Source organism: Pongo pygmaeus, chromosome 20 (genome assembly GCF_028885625.2).
Source record: "Pongo pygmaeus isolate AG05252 chromosome 20, NHGRI_mPonPyg2-v2.0_pri, whole genome shotgun sequence".
NCBI classification, from domain to species: domain Eukaryota; kingdom Metazoa; phylum Chordata; class Mammalia; order Primates; family Hominidae; genus Pongo; species Pongo pygmaeus.
In genome coordinates this window covers 56444068-56465744 of record NC_072393.2, presented here as the reverse complement: position 1 = coordinate 56465744, position 21677 = coordinate 56444068, and the positions used below count along the sequence as shown (strand labels likewise).

Below are 21677 nucleotides of genomic sequence, written 5' to 3'. Positions count from 1 at the left end.
TCCTATTCAAGACAGAATCGCTGTGGTTGGAATGCCTCTGACATATGTGTATGCCTTTAAAAAAAAGAAATGGGACTATGTGATCCATGCTCTTTTGTAACTTATTATGTCTACTCAGGCCCATCGTTTGAGATTGTGGAATTTTCCACCCAGGGATGTTAGAAGTGAAACAAGTGATTAACATGAGCGCTGGAGATGGCAGAACCTGGCGTCTCTGTCACTTCCTTCCTGTGTAACGCTGAGCCCAGTTCCTTAACCTCCCCGCGCCTCAGTTTCCTTGCCTGTAAGTTGCAAACAGGAGTGAGAAAGCCGGGCGTGGTGGCCCACGCCTGTAATCCCAGCACTTTGGGAGGCCAAGGCAGGTGGATCACCTGAGATCAGGAGTTCGAGACTAGCCTGGCCAACTTGCTGAAACCTGGTCTCTACAAAAAATGTAAAATTAGCCGGGCACGGTGGCGGGCACCTGTAATCCCAGCTACTCGGGAGGCTGAGGCAGGAGAATTGAACCTGGGAGACAGAAGTTGTGGTGAGCCAAGATTGTGCCATCGCACTCCACCCTGGGCAGCAGGAGCAAAACTGCATCTCAAAAAAAAAAAAAAAAAAAAAAGGCAGGGCGTGGTGGCTCACGCCTGTAATCCCAGCACTTTGGGAGGCCAAGGCAGGTGGATCACGAGGTCAGGAGTTCAAGACCAGCCTGACCAACACCATGAAACCCCATCTCTACTAAAAAAAATACAAAAAAATTAGCCAGGCGTGGTGGTACGTGCCTGTAATCCCAGCTACTTGGGAGGCTGAGGCAGAAGAATCACTTGAACCCAGGAGGGGGAGGTTGCAGTGAGCTGAGAACGCGCCACTGCACTCCAGCCTGGCAACAGAGTGAGACTCCATCTCAAAAATAAATAAATAAATAAACAAATCAATAAAAATAAAAAAATAAAAAAGAGTGAGACAGGAGGCCAGGCGCGGTGGCTCATGCCTGTAACCCCAGCATTTTGGAAGGCCGAGGCAGGCAGATCACGATGTCAGGAGATCGAGACCATCCTGGCCAACATGGTGAAACCCCATCTCAACTAAAAATACAAAAATTAGCTGGGCGTGGTGGCACGTGCCTGTAATCCCAACTACTCAGGAGGCTGAGGCAGGAGAATCGCTTGAACCAAGGAGTCAGAGGTTGCAGTGAGCCGAGATCGCGCCACTGCACTCCAGCCTACCGACAGACTGAAACTCTATCTCAAAAAAAAAAAAGAGACAGGAATAACACAGGGTGGTCACAAGAGAATAGAAAATTCCAGGCAGCAGTTTCACATGACTAGCAAAAGGAAACTGTTGAAATAGTTGCAGCAGGTGGGGCTGATAAGACTCTTGAAAACCCTAGGTGTGGACCAACCTGGCTAAGACACATTGGACTCATCAAGGCCCTACATATGACCTAGGTCTCACCTAGGACCTCCTTATATGCTCATTAACATAAACACGCACCCACCGGCACCAGCACCAGGACAGTTAAAGGAACACCCATATTTGGTGTAAAAGTGGGTGGCACCACAGTTCTCAAAAATCTCCTTTTTCTAGGAATCTTCATGAATATTCAACTCCTTGATTAAAGAAATCCATAGTACATGCCTGTAGTCCCAGCTACTCAGGAGGCTGAGGCAGGAGAATCGCTGGAACCCGTGAGGTGGAGGTTGCAGTGAGCTGAGATCGTGCCACTGCACTCCAGCCTGGCGACAGAGCAAGACTGTCTCAAAAAAGAAAGAAAGAAAGAAAGAAACCCATAAAGGTAGCAGCCCCAAACCCCCTGCAGGGGACTCTCTCTGGAGTCCACCTACACTCGTCTTTGTTGAGTGTGTACTTTTCACTTTGCAATACATCTTTGTACTTTCAGTATTTTCCCACTTGTCCTTGAGTTCCTTCCCAAGATGATGTCAAGAGCCTGGACATTGCCTGGGCTGGAGGTCCCATACCAGCGTGTGGGGACTTCCCCTAGCCCACTGGGATCAAGAGTACTGACCTTGTTGCCTTACTCTTATGACTAAATGAGGTAAAAGCATAAACAGGGTGGGTTTCAAATGAGGTGCCTGATATGGTGGAACTATATTTATACTTTATTTATTTATTTTTTGAGATAAGATCTCACTCTGTCACCCAGGCTGGAGTGCAGTGGTGCCATCTTGGCTTACTGCAGCCCTGACCTCCTGGGCTCAGGTGATCCTCCCACCTCAGCCTCCAGAGTATCTGGGACCGCAGGCATGAGCCACCACACCTGGCTAAGTTTTTACATTTTTGGTAGAGATGGGGTTTCGCCATGTTGCCTAGGCTGTTCTTGAACTCATGGACTCAGGCGATCTGCCCACTTTGGCCTCCCAAAGTGCCGGGATTACTGGCATGAGCCTCGCATCCAGCCTGTATTGATTCTTGTGGCTCTTAAAGTTGTTTCTAAGTTTCCACTATTAGAAAAGTGCAAGAGTCCTGAAATAGGCTGAAGAGGAATTACAACACTTTTGGGGCGAGTCACATTGCACTCAGTCTCGGTTGACCTACTGGTAAAATAGGATAAATCGTTCTTCCTTTTTTCTTTGAGTTTCGCTCTTGTCACCCAGGCTAGAGTGCAGTGGCCGTATATTGGTTCACTGCAACTTCTGCCTCCCGGGTTCAAGTTATTCTCCTGCCTCAGCCTCCTGAGTAGCTGGGATCACAGGTGCACACCACCATGCCCGGCTAATTTTTGTGTTTTTAGTAGAGACAGGGTTTCACCATGTTGGGCAGGGTGGTCTGAAACTCCTGACATCAAGTGATGCACCCGCCTCGGCCTCCCAAAGTGCTGGGATTACAGGCATGAGCCACCGCGCCCGGCTTTGTTCTTATTTATTTATTTATTTGAGAAAGAGTTTACTCTAGTACAGTGGCGTGATCTCGGCTCACTGCAACCTCTGACTGCCGGGTTCAAGCAATTCTCCTGCCTCAGCCTCCTGAGGAGCTAGGACTACAGGCACCCGCCACCACGCCCGGCTAATTTTTTGTATTTTTAATAGAGACGGGGTTTCATCATGTTGGCCAGGCTGGTCTCGAACTCCTGACCTCAGGGATCCACCCACCTTGGCCTCTCAAAGTGCAGGAATTACAGGCGTGAGCTGCCATGCCCAGCCTCTTGTTCTTATTTCTTATGAAGGGTATGAGGATCCCGGAAGCACAGTGCCTGGCATCCAGAAGCATGCGGTCACTGGCAGTTTTGTTGTCTGAAGGTAGCTGTGGACCAAGGTTCTCATTTGTAAGTAACCCAATATTCTCTAATTTTTTTGGTAATAGCTTTATTGAGATTTGCTTCACATACCAAACAATTCACCACTTTTAAGTACAATTTAATGGTTTTTAGCATATTCACAGGGTTGTGCAGCCACCACCATAACCAATTTTAGAACATTTTGGTCACTCCACAAAGAAACCCCATTCCCATAAGCAGATATACCCGCTGGCCACGGTGGCTCACACCTGTAATCCCAGCACTTTGGAAGGCCGAGGAGGGCAGATCACGAGGTCAAGAGATTGAGACCATCCTAGCCAACATGGCGAAACCCCGTCTCTACTAAAAATACAAAAATTAGCCGAGTATGGTGGCAGGCACCTGAAATCCCAGCTACTCAGGAGGCTGAGGCAGGAGAATCGCTTGAACCCGGGAGGCAGAGGTTGCAGTGAGCCGAGATCACACCACTGCCCTCCAGCCTGGCAACAGACCTAGACTCCATCTCAAACAATCAAAAAACAGTTATACCCAATTCTCCCACCCTTTTCTTTCAGCTTGAGGCAGCCATTAATCTATATCTGGCTGAGTGAGGTGGCTCATGCCTGTAACCCCAGCACTTTGGAAGGCCGATGCTAGAAGATTGTTTGAGCCCAGGAGTTTGAGACCAATCTGGGCAACATAGGGAGACACCCCCACCCCCATCTCTACAAAAAATTAAAAACTAAGCCATGCAGGATAGCGAATGCCTCTAATCCCAGCTACTCAGGAGGCTGAGATGGGAGGATCACTTGCACCCAGGAGGTTGAGGTTGTGGTGAGCCATAATGGTGCCACTGCACTCCAGCCTGGGTGACAAAGCAAGACTCTGTTTCAAAAAAAAAAAAAAAATTGTATGGCTTTATGGAATTTTCCTATTCTAGACATTTCCTATAAATGGATCCTTGGAATATGTGGCTCTTTGTGACTGGCATCTGTCACTTGGCATAACGTTTTCTAGGTTCATCTACATTGTAGAATGTGTCAATATTTCATTTCTGTTTATGGCACAGTAACAGTCCACGCTATGGATATACCACCTTTTACTTACCCATTCGCCAGTTAATGGACAGGTGGGATGTTTCTATTCCTGGCTGCAATGCTGCTGTGAACATTCATGTACAAGTTTTTGTGCAGACATATGTTCTCATTTCACCTTGGAGTGGGATTGCTGGGTCATGCAATAACTCTATGTTTAACTTTTTGTTTTGTTGTGTTTTGAGACAGTGTCTCACTCTGCTACCCAGGCTGGAGTGGGGTGGCGTGGTCACAGCTCACTGCAGCCACGACCTCCTGGGCTAAGTGATCCTGCCACCTCAGTCTCCGGGGTAGCTGGGACTACAAGCATGTGCTAGCAAGCCCGGGTAATTCTTTTGTAGAGACAGACTCACTATGTTCCCCAGGATGGTCTGGAACTCCTGGGCTCAAGCAATCCTCCCACCTCAGCCTGCCAGCGTGCTGGGATGACATGCATAAGCCACCATGCCTATGTTTAATATTTTGAGTAGGCCAGGTGCAGTGGCTCACGCCTGTAATCCCAACACTTTGGGAGGCCGAGGCGGGCAGTTCACCTGAGGTCAGGAGTTCGAGACCAGCATGGCCAAAATAGCAAAACCCCGTCTCTACTAAAATTACAAAAATTGGCAGGAGAATCGCTTGAACCTGGGGGTTCGGAGGTTGCAGTGAGCCGAGATCACAGCCACTGCACTCCAGCCTGGACAACAGAGTGAGATTCTGCCTCAAGAAAAAAAAAACAACTAATGCGAGACCTCGGGAAGGTGCGATATAAGGTCATAGAGGGAACGCGGGTCCGAATTTGAGGCCTTGTGGGGTCAGATGTGGCCCACAGTGACTGAGAATCACCCAAAGGGTCCCTCACTCTTGGACACACAACTGGACATTTCCGGGTCTTCCTTGCAGCCAGGAGCAACCACGTGACAGATTTCCACCAATGGAACAGGGGCAAAAGTAATCCTGGCAAAGACAATGCGAGGCATCTGGGCTGATTACTTGGTGTCTGCAGCTTCAAGAACCAGGTTCAATTCACTTCCAAGTGCACCTGGGCTGCCTCCTCTTAACCTTGCTGCGCCGCAGCACCCACCCCCCAACCTCGTAAAATGTGGGCGATAATTCCTTTCTTACAAGGTTAGTTAGTAAATAAAATGATGGGTTTAAAAATCTGGCAGTCCTTTACCTAATCACCTCCTGAGGGGATTCGGGAAAGATTGTGTTGGGCGATTCTGGAAACTGTGCTCTTCTGATGGTGGAGGCCGACCCGGTCACAACCCCCCTGAGAGACAAGACATGGGGAGATCCAGGTCCCATTGGTCGGGCCGTGTTCGGCAGGCGATCTCCCAGTAAGCTCGGGCAGGCGAGTCAGGGAGGAAGCCTCTGTTCTGCTCCTTTTCCCGTGGGGTGCAGAGAGACAGCAAGTCGGCATTCCAGGCGGTGGGAACCGCTGGGGCGGAAGCAGAGAAGCTGGAAAGAGCCTGGTGTTCCAGGGGTCCAGCTCTAGAAACAGGGGTGGCGGCCGGGGAATCTTGGCTGGGAAAATAGGCCCACACCTCCACCTTGTGGCCAATTGGGAATTTGCAGACACGGCCTCTCAAACTACTTAAGGGAGCTTGGGTGAAGCTGGATGGGGTGCTGCAGACGGAAAGCGTGGGGGGAGAGTTGAAGGGGCCCAGATCGAGTGCTCTGACTGAGAAAACAAAGGGGGGTGGTGACAGTTATCAGGGACACGGTCGGCTGCTTCAGGAAAATCCCCCAGAGCAAGGAGTGCACAAAGTGGATCTTTACCATTATTTATGTATTTATTTATTTCTATTGAGACAGTGTCTCACTCTGTCGCCCGGGATGGAGTGCAGTGGCGTGATGACGGCTCACTGCAGCTTCAGCCTCCTGGGCTCAAGTGATCCTCCTGCCTCACCTTCCCCACTAGCTGGGACTACAGGAGTGTGCCATTACGCCCAGATAATTTTTACATTTTTTTGTACAGACAGGGTCTCCCTTTGTTGCCCAGGCTGGTCTCCAACTCCCAGGCTCAAGCGATTCTCCTGCCTCAGCCTTCCAAAGGGCTGGGATGACACCCCCAGCCTCCCAAACGCACCCCCACCGCACCTAGCCTTTTTCTTTTCTTTTTTTTTTTTTTTTTTTGAGATGGAGTCTTGCTCTGTCGCCCAGACTTGAGTGTAGCAGTGCGATCTTGGCTCACTGCAAATTCCGCCTCCCAGGTTCAAGCGATTCTCCTGCCTCAGCCTCCCGAGCAGCTGGGATTACAGGCGCTGACCACCACGCCTGGCTAATTTTTGTATTTTTAGTAGAGACAGGGTTTCACCATGTTGGCCAGACTGGCCTTGAACTCCTGACCTCAAGTGATCCGCCTGCCTCAGCCTCCTAAAGTGCTGGGATTACAGGCGTAAGCCACCGCACCCAGCCGATTTCTAAGGGTTTTGACCAGTCCCTGGCTCACTGACTGCATCTCTGGACCCACCTGGGACCTGGGGTAACTCGATGCCCTGAAGGGAAGGATGCAAGCATGGCTGCCTTTGGAACCTGCTAGTTTTAGAGCCCAAGGGCCTTGAGCAAACATAAGCAGTAGCCAGGTAGGTCGTGGTTACAGGAGGCCATGGGCAGGACCCAGCACAATCCCAGTGATAGTAGGCATAGGGGTGTTTGTGTCACCCCACTCCTAGCTCCAGGTAGCTCAGTAGAGAGAGAGAGAGAGAGAGAGAGACTGAGACTGACTCTGTTTGAGAGAAAGCAAGGGAAGAGAACAAGAGTCTCTGCCTGTTAATCCAGATAAATCTTCTGGATCTTATCCAAGACCACTAAGATAGTGCCTCTATGAGTTTGCAAGAACCACAGCATTAATGGGCTTGGGGAGCCCCCTAATGCAGACATGGCTTAGATCACAACACCCAAGTACTTTTGAATACCTGGAAAGCCTCCCCAAAAAGGGCAGGTACAAACAAACCTTGTCTGCAAAGACTACAATAAATACTTAACATAGCCAGGCGTGGTGGCTCATGCCTGTAATCCCACCACTTTGGGAAGCTGAGGCAGGTGGATCACCTGAGGTCAGGAGTTCGAGACCAGCCTGACCAATATGATGAAACCCTGTCTCTACTAAAAATACAAAAACTAGCTGGCATGCGCCTATAATCCCAGCTATTTGGGAGGCTGAGACAGGAGAATCGCTTGAATTCAGGAGGTGGAGGTTGCAGTGAGCCAAGATGGCACCATTACACTCCAGCCTGGGCAATAAGAGTGAAACTCTATCTCAAAAAAAAAAAAAAAAAAAAATTAGCCAGGGTGGTGTCGGGTGCCTGTAGTCCCAGCTACTCGGGAGGCTGAGGCAGAATTACTTGCACCTGGGGGGCAGAGGTTGCAGTAAGCTGAGATCACACCATTGCACTCCAGCTTGGGCAACAAGAGCAAAACTCCATCTAAATAAATAAATAAATAAATAAATACCTAACTCGTCAATGCCCAGCCACCAATGAACATCTATAAGCATCAAGGCCATCCAGAAAAATGACCTTACCAAACAAATCAAATAAGCCTCCAAGGACCAATCTTTGAAGAAACAGAGATATGTGACCTTTCAGACAGAGAATTTAAAATAGCTGTTTTGAGGAAACTCAAAGAAATTCAAGATAACACAGAGAAGGAATTCAGATTCCATCAGATACATTTAACAAAGAGATTGAAATAACTGAGAATCAGCTGGGTGCGGTGGCTCACGCCTGTAATCCCAGCACTTTAGGAGGCCGAGGCGGGCGGATCACCTGAGGTCGGGAGTTCTAGACCAGCCTGACCGACATGGAGAAACCCTGTCTCTACTAAAACTACAAAATTAGCTGGGTGTGGTGGCGCATACCTGTAATCCCAGCCTGGGCAACAGGAGTGAAACTCGGTCTCAAAAAAAACAAAAACAAACAAACAAAAAACAATACCCAATGATCTGTTGTCTACAAGAAACATACTTCACCTACAAATAAAACAGTAAGAGACTGGGTCCTGAAATGCGGGCAGTCCCACTTCATATGTGAGGGCAGGTGTCTAATCACATCCTTTCTCCCTTCCCCCAGGCCCTTCACAGATACCTGCTGGTCTCTCCCACTTGGCCAAGGAAACACTTGTGGTTAATAAGTCTCAGAAAAGTTATGTGAAAGTTAAAAGTAAAACTGACAGCAGCTGAAGGATGGGAGGTGGGAGGTGGTGACGGTGGAGGAGACCCCACCACCACTGCCACCCAAGTAGGGAGTGAAGAGCATCAGGAGCACAGGATACTACTACTCCTGACCCTCCAAAAATACTCTGCACAAATCTTCAAAAAATATCCTTGTCCCACTGTGTCACCTGTGGACAGATTTCATGTCCTGGTCTCCTTCTAAACCTGGAGGTGGGGCATGAACAAGGTGGAGTCACAGGGGAAAGAAAATGAGGCCCCAAGACACCTGGGTTCACACCCAGGTCCCCAGCGATGTCTCCACCACCGCTGCTGCTACCCCTGCTGCTGCTGCTGCTGCCTCTGCTGAATGTGGAGCGTGCCACACTGATCCGGTATGGTGACCCCACCTACCACCCCCAACCTTGGGAGGGATTCTCTGCCTCTTGCCCTTTAAGTCTAGGACTCCCAGTTCAGTGATCCCCAAACTTGGCACCCAGGATCCCTAGTGCTTCTTTCTTAGCTTCCTAGATCTCTAAACCAGGCTGTCACCCCTAAGGGCTCCACTCTGACATCTCTTAAAACCAGACTTTTTTTTTTCTTTTGAGATGGAGTCTCACTCTGTTGCCCAGGCTGGAGTGCAATGGCATGATTTCAGCTCACTGAAACCTCTGCCTCCTGGGATCAAGCGATTCTCCTGCCTCAGCCTCCCAAGTAGCTGGGATTACAGGCTCGCGCCACCATGCTCAGCTAATTTTTGTATTTTTAGTAGAGACGGGGTTTCACCATGTTGGCCAGGCCCGTCTGGAACTCCTGACCTCATGATCTGCTCACTTAGGCCTCCCAAAGTGCTGGGATTACAGGCGTGAGCCACCGTGCCTGGCTGACCAGAGCCCTTTTATTATTATTATTAATTATTATTATTTTTTGAGACAGAGTCTTACTCTGTCACCCAGGCTGGAGTGCAGTGGGGCGATTATCGGCTCACTGCAACCTCCACCTCCTGGGTTCAAATGACTCTCCTGCTTCAGCCTCCCAAGTAGCTGGGACTACAGGCACATGCCACCGCGCCCGGCTAATTTTTGTATTTTTAGTAACAGATGGGGTTTCACCGTGTTTGCCAGGCTGGTCTTGAACTCCTGACCTCAAGTGATCCTTCTGCCTCAGCCTCCAAAAGTGCTGTGATTACAGATGTGAGCCCCCGCGTCCGGTCCCAGAGCCCTTTTAAATCCCAGATCTTACAACACTGAGACTCTAGATTGAGGACCCCTCCCCATCCTCACAGGACTTTTTTTTTTTTTTTTTGAGACTGAGTCTCACTCTGTTGCCCAGGCTGGAGTGCAGTGGTGCGATCTCGGCTCACTGCAAGCTCTGTCCCCTGGGTTCACACCATTCTCCTGCCTCAGCCTCCCAAGCAGCTGGGACTACAGGCACCTGCCACCACGCCCGGCTAATTTTTTGTATTTTTAGTAGAGATGGGGTTTCATGGTGTTAGCCAGGATGGTCTCGATCTCCTGACCTCGTGATCCACCCGCCTCGGGCTCCCAAAGTGCTGGGATTACAGGCATGAGCCACAACGCCTGGCCTTTTTTTTTTTTTGAGACAGAGTCTTGCCCTGTCGCCCAGGCTGGAGTGCAATGGCGCGATCTCAGCTCACTGCAACCTCCACCTCCCAGGTTCACACCATTCTCCTGCCTCTGAAAGTGCTGGGATTACAGGCATGAGTCACCATGCCCGGCTAATTTTTTTTGTATCTTTAGTAGAGATGAGGTTTCACCATGTTGGCCAAGCTGGTCTCGAACTCCTGACCTCGTGATCTGCCTGCCTCAGCCTCCCAAAGTGCTGGGATTACAGGCATGAGTCACCATGCCCGGCTAATTTTTTTTGTATCTTTAGTAGAGATGAGGTTTCACCATGTTGGCCAAGCTGGTCTCGAACTCCTGACCTTGTGATCTGCCTGCCTCAGCCTCCCAAAGTGCTGGGATTACAGGCGTGAGCCACTGCGCCTGGCAAGGACATGTTTTTGAGAGGTCTCTGCAGACCCTACTATGAGCTCTGATGATTAGGTACTGTGGTTTCCAGACCTGTGACACACTCCTCCCATCTTTGAGCCCCAGATATGTGACACTTAAACTGAGACTCCCCCATATCACGCCCATCGAACTGTTTGGCCTGAAGAAGTCATGTTTTTGGCCAGAGACGTGGCTCACACCTGCAACCCAGCACTTTGGAAGGCCAAGTTGGAAGCTCGTTTGAGGCCAAGAGTTTTGAGACCAGCCTGGGCAACGTGGCCAGACTCTATCTCTACAAAAAATACAAAAATTAGCTCAGTGTGGTGGTGCACACCCATGGTCCCAGCTATTCAGGAGGCTGAGGAAGGAAGATTGCTTGAGCCCAGGAGTTCGAGGGGGCAGTGAGCTAGGATCCTGCTACTGCACTCCAGGCTGGGCAACAGGGTGACACCTTGTCTAAAAAAAATTAAAATAAAATAAAATAAAATAAAAAGCCAGGTGTGGTGGTGTGCCCATAGTCTCAGCTACTCCAGAGGCTGAGGTGGGAGAATCACTTGAGCCCTGGAGATCAAGGCTGCAGTGAGCCCTGACTGCACTACTGCACTCCAGCCTGGGTGACAGAGGGAGACCCTGTTTCAAATAAAAAGTTTAAAAAAAGAAAAAGAGGCCGGGTACGGTGGCTCACGCCTATAATCCCAGCACTTTGGGAGGCTGAGGCGGGCGGATCATGAGGTCAGGAGATCGAGACCATCCTGGCTAACAAGGTGAAACCCCGTCTCTACTAAAAATACAAAAAATTAGCCGGGCGTGGTGGCAGGTGCCTGTAGTCCTAGGTACTCAGGAGGCTGAGGCAGGAGAATGGTGTGAACCCAGGAGGCGGAGCTTGCAGTGAGCCAAGATAGCGCCACCGCACTCCAGCCTGGGCAACAGAGCGAGACTCCGTCTCAAAAAAAAAAAAAAAGAAAAGAAAAAGAATCCAATCTTGGGGACCCTATGCAAGAAGTCTTCCCACTACCTTACCTCTGATGCCCCCTCCCCGCCCCCATCTCTCTCTTTTTCTCCTCTCTTGTCTTCATCCCCTGGAACTCTTGGTAGGGGGAGGGGTGTACACTTCCAGGAAGAGTTTTCCCCACTTCACATTCTTGTGCCTCTCAAAGACTGACTCATGGGGGGTGAGGGTAAAGGTGTGAGTGATGTGACAAGTGCTTCAAGGAGTGACTAAAAGCAGGAACGAAGATATTACCGCACATGGTGCTTGTTAACCTGCTTTTTGAACCTAATGTCTCATGGCCATTTTCTAAGTCAATGCAAAGAAAAGTGAGTCTCCAAATGCTGCATCAACAGCATCATGATGACCTGGGAACTTGTTAGAAATCCAAATTCTCGGCCCCATCCTCGACTTACTTAATTAGCAACTAAGATATCTGAATTGTAATTGGCCCTCTAAGTCAAGGGTTGCAAACACTCAGCTTAAGGGCCAAATCCTGTTTGCCTCCTGCTTTTGCAAATACAGTTTAAGGGAACCCGGACAGGGCATAGTGGCTCTCCTCTGTAATCCCAGCACTTTGGGAGGCCAAGGCCTGGAGTTTGAGATCAGCACGGGCAACACAGCAAGACAATTAAGATTTGACGCTTACATTTTTCTCCTCAAGGGTGGGGAAAATAGTCCCTAACCTCATGAACTGAAGCATGCAGGGGCCACCACCCAAGAGCTTTTGCAAAGGTTAGATTTTCTGTTAGAGTCTTGGGAAATCTTTGAGAATGTCAATTCCTTGGGAATAGCTTATTTTAAGGGATTTGGACATGGAAAGGTCTGTTTGGGATGGTTTGCTCTTGTAAAGTCTTTGGGGATATTTGTCATCATGGCGTCTTTGGTGGGCTTTTCTGGAGGTTGTTATTGTAGGGTTTCTGGTACTGACTACTACTGGAGTGCCTTGGAGATGTTGAATTTGTCATCATATCCTATTTGGGTAAGTCTATTTAGAGGGTCTCCAAGAAGAGCAGCTTCCTGTCCATATCCTCTTTCCCTACAGCATCCCTCTTCATCGAGTCCAACCTGAACGCAGGACCCTGAACCTACTGAGGGGATGGAGAGAACCAGCAGAGCTCCCCAAGTGGGGGGCCCCATCCCTTGGGGACAAGCCCACCTTCGTACCTCTCTCGAACTACAGGGATGTGAGTCACAGCCCCACACAGCCCTCACCCCTGCGCCCTTGAGCCAAACTCTTCGTTTACTCTCCTCTTTTGCTATCAGGTGCAGTATTTTGGGGAAATTGGGCTGGGAACGCCTCCACAAAACTTCACTGTCGTCTTTGACACTGGCTCCTCCAATCTCTGGGTCCCGTCCAGGAGATGCCACTTCTTCAGTGTGCCCTGCTGTGAGCTTCTATGCGGGAGAATAAGGCTGAATGGGGGGTGAAGGGAGAAGGCGGGGCTGGACCTCAGCTTCTCAGAGGTTTCTGAGGAACTGTTCTTTTATCATGCCCTCACAGGTCAGAAAGTCAAAGGGGCAGTAGGCACTGGGGAGATTCCCTCCCCCAGTGACACCTTTCTGACCTCTAACCTAGGGTTACACCGCCGATTTGATCCCAAAGCCTCCAGCTCCTTCCAGGTCAATGGGACCAAGTTTGCCATTCAATATGGAACTGGGCGGGTAGATGGAATCCTGAGTGAGGACAAGCTGACTGTGAGTGGTCTTTGACTCTCAGAAGTCTTGAGCCTGGGAGAACCCCATTGTCTAAGATCATCTGGCTTAGGAAGGGGCTTGAGGAGGAGCTTCCCAAGCCAATGGATGGGGCTTTTCAAGTGGGGAGGAGGGCCTGCCTTTCAGAGTGAAGGGATGGTGCGTCACAAGGAGGGGGAGGGGCTTCCTGGGTGAAGAGGTAGGGCTTCTCAAGCAGTGGGGAGGAACTTCCAAGGTTAAGAGGTGGGGCTTCTCAAGCAGGGAGGAGGAGCTTCCTGGGTGAAGAGGTGAGGCTTCTCAAGGAGAAGAAAGGGGTTTCTGGGTGAAGGGGTGGGGCTTCTCATGAGGCAAAGTTTCCTAGGAAGTTGGGGCTTGCATCCAGAAGTCCCCAGACCTAGGATTCATGCCTTGGTTTGGGAGACCTCAGGACATGTGGTTATTGTCCTCCCAAAAGTAACTGGTCACATCTCCGTCTACCCCTAGATTGGTGGAATCAAGGGTGCATCAGTGATTTTTGGGGAGGCTCTCTGGGAGCCCAGCCTGGTCTTCACTTTTGCCCATTTTGATGGGATATTGGGCCTCGGTTTTCCCATTCTGGCTGTGGAAGGAGTTCGGCCCCCAATGGATGTACTGGTGGAGCAGGGGCTATTGGATAAGCCTGTCTTCTCCTTTTACCTCAACAGGTACTGGGAAGGGTGCACCTATCTATGAGTCCTATCCCCAAGAAGGAAGAGAGTCTTCCTTCAGGAAGTCTCTTACTCCATAAAGAAAGTCCCACCTCTACTCAGGAAGTCACTGACCCAATGCAGGAAGTCACACTCTCAGAGTCACCCACTTATACTCTCCATTCAGGAAGTCATCCATTCAATACAAGAAGTTGCATCCTCCATGCAGGAAGTCACCTGCCCTATAAACACCTCAACCCTATTCGAAGTCCCAGAGCTTAAGTGACAACTTAAGACATATTAAGGAAACTCACCATCAGTTCAAAATGCTCCATGTTTCAAAATCAAACAAGGAAATTCCATGCCCCACCCAACAAAATACAAAGAAAGCTCAAATCCCATTTGAGAACACTGACCAGAAGTCAGGAATTGCCCGATTTAATCCAGTAAGTCCCACTCACCTGCTAGGAGGTTCAATATTATGCTCAGAAGTCCCACCCAACATCCAAGAAGCTTCCAAGAAGTCTCTACTTTCCCTCCCAGAGACCCGTCCCACACAGTCAGAAAATCTTATGCCCACTCAGTTAGCCTGACATCCAACCCACTCTAGCAGTTCTACCAACCACTTAGTAGATCCTGCTCTCCTCCACCTTCCAGGAAGTCTCCATCCCTGTTCTCGTGGCTCTCAGCCAATTCAGGAAGCCTAACACCTCTCTAGATATCACAACAGGCAATTCAGAAATTCTCTCCTCCTACCCAGGAAGCCACCCCACCCCTGCACAAGTCACACCTTCAAGAGCCAATTCCAAGATACCACTGCTCTACTTGGTTACTATGATATTCAGCTCAGGAAATTCCCCCAAAACTCTACCTTCCACAGCCAAATGAAGTCTCCTCTTCACTTCAGGAAGTTCTAGCTTCCATCAAGAAAAGCATCATGCTTTTCTTGCCTGGCTTCCAGTCCCAACATCTAGGCCCTTCCTGCATCCCATTACCCTGTAAGAACCCCAGAAACAACCCAGTTGGTGGGAGGTGCCATTCCTGGCAATACCTAGGGCTGAGGGAGGGCCAGTGACACTGACATCTACACTCTCTATACTCTGTCCCTGCAGGGACCCTGAAGAGCCTGAGGGAGGAGAGCTGGTCCTGGGGGGCTCAGACCCGGCACACTACATCCCACCCCTCACCTTTGTGCCAGTCACAGTCCCCGCCTACTGGCAGATCCACATGGAGCGGTGAGGAACTTGGTCTCCTGGCTCTGGAGCTGGAGGCTGGGGGCCCGAACTCCTAGGACCCTGCCTCTGATGACTGCCTACTTCCCCCTCAGCGTGAAGGTGGGCCCAGGGCTGACTCTCTGTGCCCGGGGCTGTGCTGCCATCCTGGATACGGGCACGTCCCTCATCACCGGACCCACTGAGGAGATCCGGGCCCTGCATGCAGCCATTGGGGGATATCCCCTGCTGGCTGGGGAGGTGAGGTCCCAGTCTGGTGGGTATGGGCTGGGGAGGCTGATGGCAGTTTGACAGTGAACATCAAAGGGCCTGAGGGTGGAAAGCAAGTATTTAAGGGGCATTCCAGGGCAGCAGGCACTGGACTTCGTGACAGATCGTCTGGAGGGGGGCGGGAGGAATTGAGGACACTTTCCAAGTGTCTACGCTGTGACTCTGTGGATGGTGGCCGGGTGGAGGGAGATGATAATGCAGGTTTGCTTGGGACTGCAGAAGTCTAGGCGGCAGGGCCTCTGCACACAGGACGCTGAGTACCCAGGTGCTCAATACGGAAATTACCCTATGGCACTGGGGAGCCACGGAAGGGATTGAGCAGAGCAGGAATCTCTCATCTTCACTAGTTCCTCTTCTTCCCCAGTACATCATCCTGTGCTCGGAAATCCCAAAGCTCCCCGCAGTCTCCTTCCTTTTTGGGGGGGTCTGGTTTAACCTCACGGCCCAGGATTACGTCATCCAGGTAGGTGGCCATCACCATGACGCCATAGTGACATCATATGACGGTTTGAGAGGGTAGAGCTGAGAGACGTCACTAGGAAGGGAAGGGGCCGCAGAAACATTTCTTGTCCCTGTGATGGCAGTTTGTTGGCGAACATCAAAGAACCCGAGGGTGTGGGGGAAAGACGGGCTCCCAGGCAAATGGCCGTCCTTGTGGCCGCGACACCCAGTTGTCGTCTTGTTGCCTTGCAGACTACTCGAAATGGCGTCCGCCTCTGCTTGTCCGGTTTCCAGGACTTGGATGTCCCTCCGCCTGCAGGGCCCTTCTGGATCCTCGGTGACGTCTTCTTGGGGACGTATGTGGCCGTCTTCGACCGCGGGGACATGAAAAGCAGCGCCAGGGTGGGCCTGGCGCGCGCTCGCACTCGCGGAGCGGACCTGGGAGGGGGCGAGATCGCGCAGGCGCAGTTCCCCGGGTGACGCCCAAGTGAAACGCATGCGCAGCGCGTGGTCGCGGAGGTCCTGCTACCCAGTAAAAATCCACTATTTCCATTGAGCGAAACTGCCTGGGTTGCTTCTTTTCAGAGCGTACTTTTTAAAGAGAAAGCTTTGTGACCGGGCGCGGTGTCTCACGCCCGTAATCCCAGAACTTTGGGAGGTCGAGGCGGGTGGATCACCAGAGGTCAGGAGTTCGAGACCAACCTGGCCAACATGGTGAAACCCCCGTCTCTACTAAAAATACAAAAAAAAAAAATTATCCAGGGGTGGTGGCGCATGCCTGTAATCCTAGCTACTCGGGAGGCTGAGGCAGGAGAAAGGCTTGAACTTGGGAGGCCGAGGTTGCAGTGAGCCGAGACCGCACCATTGCACTTCAGCCAAGGCAACAACGAAACTCCGTCTCAAAAATAAATAAATAGAAAACGTTGTGCCTGTACCCACGGAGTTGAGGAAGAGGGAGGCGAAGGGTATCGCCCCTTTTCTCCAGGACGCACTCGTTTTGTAATATGAATCCTATGAAGCCCCTCGCCTGCGCTGCCTTTCGTCAAAGGCTCCCGGCTCCGTGGAGCATCACGGTCGTTGTAGTCCACGCCGTGGTCACGCCCTGACGGGGGCGGGCGCAGCCACAACATGCGTGGGAGGCGACAGGTCGCGACGGCAGCGACAGGTGGCAGTGGGGTTTGGCTGTAATTGGTAAGGGTTTACCAGTTCCTGTTCAAGGGGGCAAGGATACCATTCCCCCGGATCTCATCTCCTGTTTCTCCTCTCTCCCTCCGGATTCCGAGACCCCTGGGGAGCTCGAAGCCCCCGGGTTCGGGGAGCGGTGCTGCCCCACCCGCAGAGGTGACCTCACTCCCCTCTCCTCAGCCTCTTGTACCCAGAACTAAATGATTCGAAAAAACGACCGGTCGAAAAATCTGGCAATCCTTTAATCGCATCCCGAGGCTTCTGGAAGAATTGTGTTGAGCGATTCTGCGGACCCCGAAAAGAGTCAGGCCTGAGCCCCATCTCGAGAGTATGCTGCTGTGATGGTGGAGGCCGACCTGATCACAAACCGCTAAACGACTAAACACGGGGAGATTCAGGTCCCAGTAGCTCGGGCAGGCGAGTCAGGGAGGAAGCCTCTGTTCTGCTCCTTTTCCCGTGGGGTGCAGAGAGCGAGCAAGTCGGCATTCCAGGGGGTGGGAAGCGCTAGGGCGGAAGCAGGGAAGCCGGAAGGAGCCTGGTGTTCCAGGGGTCCAGCTCTAGAAACGGGTGGCAGCTGGGGAATCTTGGCTGGGAAAACAGGCCCACACCTCCACCTTGTGGCCAATTGGGAATTTGCAGGCACGGCCTCTCAGAAACTACTTAAGGGCGCTTTGGGTGAAGTTGGATGGGGTGCTGCAGACGGAAAGCATGAGGGGCGAGTTGAAAGGGCCCCAGATCGAGTGCTCTGACTGAGAAAACAAAGTGGGGGGTGGTAGTGGTGGTGGTGAGAGTTATCATAGAGACACTGTCCACTGTTTCAGAAAAATTCCCCAGAGCAAGGAGTGCACATAGTGGATCTTTACTATTATTATTATTATTATTATTGTTATTATTATTGAGACAGGGACTCACTCTGTCGCCCAAGCTGGAGCGCAGTGGCGCGGTAATGGCTCACTGCAGCCTCGAACTCCCCGGAGAAAGCGATCCTCCTGCCTCAGCCTCACGTGTAGCCGGGACCACAGGCGTGGGCCACCATGCTTGACTAATGTTTAAATGTTTTGTAGAGTTTTTTTTTTTTTTTTTGAGACGAAGTTTTGCTCTTGTTGCCCAGGCTGGAGTGCAGTGACACCATCTCGGCTCACTGCAACCTCCGCCTCCTGGGTTCCAGCGATTCTCCTGCCTCAGCCTCCCGAGTAGCTGGGATTACAGGCATGTGCCACCACGCCGGGCTAATTTTTGTATTTTTAGTAGGGACGGGGTTTCTCTATGTTGGTCAGGCCAGTCTTGAACTCTAGACCTCAGGTGGTCCACCCACCTTGGCCTCCCAAAGTGCTGGGATTACAGGCGTGAGCCACCGCGCCCAGCCGAGACAGGGTTTTGCCATGTTGCCTTGGTCATTATTTATTATTCACTATGTGCCAGGCTTTGTCCTAGGTGCTGAGGACACAGTGGAGAATTAAACAGATGAAGGTCTTTGCCCTCATAGGAATTAAGATAGGCATTCGAATGGGAAATAGGCATTAAGATAGGAAGTAAATTACCAACACTGTGGGCTGAAGAGTGGCCCCCAAAATATATTCACACCTCAATCCCTGGGGTTGTGAATACTACCTTATATGAGAAAAAGGATTTAGCAGATGTAATCAAGTGAAGGAGTTTGAGAACAGAGATTATCCTGGGTCATCCAGGTGGACCCTAAATGTCATCACAAGGGTCCTTATAAGAGGGAGGCAGAGGGAGATTGATTCAGAAGTTCATGTGACGACGGAAGCAAGATGCCAGGATGCTGGCTTTGAAGAAGGAAGAAGCGGCTCCTGCAGAGCTCCTCTAGAAGTTGGGGAAGGCAAGGACGTGGATTCTCCTCTAGAGCCTCCAGAGGGGACACAGCATTGCAAACATGGCAGTTTCAGCACTGAAATCATTTCAGGCTTCTGATTTCCATAATTGTAGGACAGTGAATGTGTGATTGAGTGATTGACTTTGTTGCCCAGGCTGGAGTGCAGTGGCACAATCATGGCTCACTACAGCCTCCACCTCCCAGGCTCAAGCGATCCTCCTGCCTCAGCCTCCCAGGTAACTGGGACCACAGGCATGCACCACTATGCCCAGATAATTTAATTGTTTTTTTTTCCTAGAGACAGAGTCTCCCTTTGTTGCCCAGGCTGGTCTCCAACTCCTGGGCTCAAGCAGTCCTCCTGCCTCAGCCTCCTGAAATGCTGGGGTTACAGGCATGAGGCACCCACCTGGCCTTTTCTTTATAAATTACCCAGCCTCAGGTATTCCTTTATTGCAATGCAAAATGGACTAATACAGATGATATGGAACAGATGCACAGAAAATATCTATAAGGACTGTGATGGTTCATACAGTCAACTTGATTGGATTGAAGGATACAAAGTATTGATCCTGGGTGTCGTGAGGGTGTTGCCAAAAGAGATTAACATTTGAGGAGGGGAACATCGTGCACTGGGGCCTGTTGGGGGCTGGGGGACAAAGGGGGAGGAGAGCATTAGGACAAATACCTAATGCACGCAGGGGTTAAAACCTAGATGACGGGTTGATAGGTGCAGCAAACCACCATGGTACACGTTTACCCATGTAACAAACCTGCATGTTCTGCACATGTATCCCAGAACTTAAAGTAAAATAAAATCAAATCAAACAAACAAACAAACATTTGAGTCAGTGGGCTGGAAAAGGCAGACCCACCCTTAATCTGGACGGGCACAATCTAATCAGCTGCCAGCGAGGCTAGAATAGAAGCAGGCAGAAAAATGTGAAAAGAGAGGCTGGCCTAGCCTCCCAGTCTCGACCTTTCTCCCGTGCTGGATGCTTCCTGCCCTCGAACATCAGACTCCAAATTCTTCAGTTTTGGAACTCAGACTGGCTCTCCTTGCTCCGCAATGTGCAGACCGCCTATTGTGGGACCCTTGAGATTGTTTGAGTTAATACTTAATAAACTCCCATATACATATATATATATATATATATATATATTCCATTAGTTCTGTTCCTCTCAAGAACCCCAATACAAGGACATTACTACATTGCTGTTTATTATATTGATAAGGGGAGGCCGGGCACGGTGGCTCACGCCTGCAATCCCAGCACTTTGGGAGGCCGAGGTGGACAGGTCACGAGGTCAGGAGTTCAAGACCAGCCTGGCCAACATGGTGAAACCCCATCTCTACTAAAAATACAAAAATTAGCTGGGTGTTGTGGCAGACGCCTGTAATCCCAGCTACTCGGGAGGCTGAGGCAGGAGAATAGCTTGAACCCGGGAGGCAGAGGTTGCAGTGAGCCGAGATGGCGCCATTGCACTCCAGCCTGGGCAACAAGAACGAAACTCCGTCTCAAAAAAAAAAAAAAAAAAAGGTGGGCGGGGGTGGAGCAATCTATGTAGAGAATCAGTTCTGGAAGTAGTGTTACGTTTGTATTCTGAAACACTAAGTAGCTGTTTAAAAGAATGGGTATGTGAAGTATATGCACTGAAGAATACTGTTGTCTGCAATTTATTTTGAAATCAAGAAAATGAGATGGGCTGAGGAATGAATACAGCAAAAAAGGTTTCTCAACCTTGACACTATTGACGTTTGGGAACCAGATTATTAGTTTATTTTCTGCTCCATCACCCAGGCTGGAGTGCAGTAGCACAGTCACTGCTAACTGCATCTGCAACCTGCTGGGCTCAAGCAATCCTCCCACCTCAGCCTACAGAGCAGCTGGGACCGCAGGTGCATGGCACCATGCCTGGCTAAGTTTTACTTTTTTTTTTTTTTTTTTTGAGATGGAGTTTCACTCTTGTTGCCCAGGCTGGAGTGCAATGGCGCCATCTCGGCTCACTGCAACCTCTGCCTCCTGGGTTCAAGTGATTCTCCTGCCTCAGCCTCCCGAGTAGCTGGGACTACAGGCATGTGTCACTATGCCTGGCTAATTTTGTATTTTTAGTATAGATGGGGTTTCTCCATGTTGGTCAGGGTAGTCTCGAACTCTCGACCTCAGGTGATCTGCCCGCCTCAGCCTCTCAAAGTGCTGGGATTACACACATGAGCCACTGCGCCTGGCCTTCATATTGTTTTTTTGAGACAGAGTCTCGCTCTGTTGCTCAAGCTGAAGTGCAGTGGCATGATCTCTGCTCACTGCAACCTCTGCCTCTGCAAGTGTTTCTCCTGCCTCAGCTTCCCAAGCAGCTGGGATTACAGGTGTACACCATCACACCCAGCTAATTTTTGTAGAGATGGGGTTTCACCATGTTGGCCAGGCTGGTCTTGAACTCCTGACCTCAAGTGATCTGCCCGCCTCAGCCTCCCAAACTGCTGGGATTACAGGCGTGAGCCACCATGCCCGGCCTCAGACTCATGTGTTTTACTGTAGATAAGTTATGTCAATTTTTTTCTGAAGTCCAGGGAATATGGTTAAGTTAAAAACAATCACTTGCAGATCAGTAATCACAGCAACTTTTATTTACTAAAACAAACAAATACCAAAAACAAAAAAATGTGCATGCTGATATTGACATGCAAATCTATCCTAGAAAGCCAAAGACCTTGAACAGGGTTTCTCAGACATGTTTGTTGCTCCATGATCAGTGAATTTTTTTTATTGTATTGTATTGTATTTATTTATTTATTTTGAGACAGAGTCTCACACTGTCGCCTGGACTGGAGTGCAATGGTGCGATCTCGGCTCACTGCAACCTCCTCCTCCCGGGTTCAAGCGAATCTCCTGCCTCAGCCTCCC

At 50.4% G+C, this 21677-nt stretch overlaps 1 protein-coding gene across 1 annotated transcript; it reads left to right on the top strand.

Annotated features, from left to right (window-relative positions):
* The first annotated feature begins 8746 nt into the window (after positions 1-8746).
* Positions 8747-16316, top strand: LOC129020489 (napsin-A). Its single transcript, XM_054464884.2, has 9 exons — positions 8747-8844; positions 12495-12636; positions 12716-12839; positions 13029-13147; positions 13628-13827; positions 14922-15044; positions 15137-15281; positions 15676-15774; positions 16005-16316. The coding sequence occupies exons 1-9, from the start codon at positions 8765-8767 to the stop codon at positions 16230-16232; spliced, it is 1260 nt and encodes a 419-aa protein (XP_054320859.2). The 5' UTR covers positions 8747-8764; the 3' UTR covers positions 16233-16316.
* The last annotated feature ends 5361 nt before the right edge of the window (positions 16317-21677 follow it).

What these genes read in the sequence shown, in the direction of transcription:
- LOC129020489 (XM_054464884.2), top strand. Translation starts at nt 8,765, where the DNA reads ATGTCTCCACCACCGCTGCTGCTACCCCTGCTGCTGCTGCTGCTGCCT. An exon ending in GAGCGTGCCACACTGATCCG is followed by an intron (nt 8,845 to 12,494) that starts GTATGGTGACCC and finishes CTTTCCCTACAG; the next exon opens with CATCCCTCTTCATCGAGTCC. An exon ending in CCCAGGATTACGTCATCCAG is followed by an intron (nt 15,775 to 16,004) that starts GTAGGTGGCCAT and finishes GTTGCCTTGCAG; the next exon opens with ACTACTCGAAATGGCGTCCG.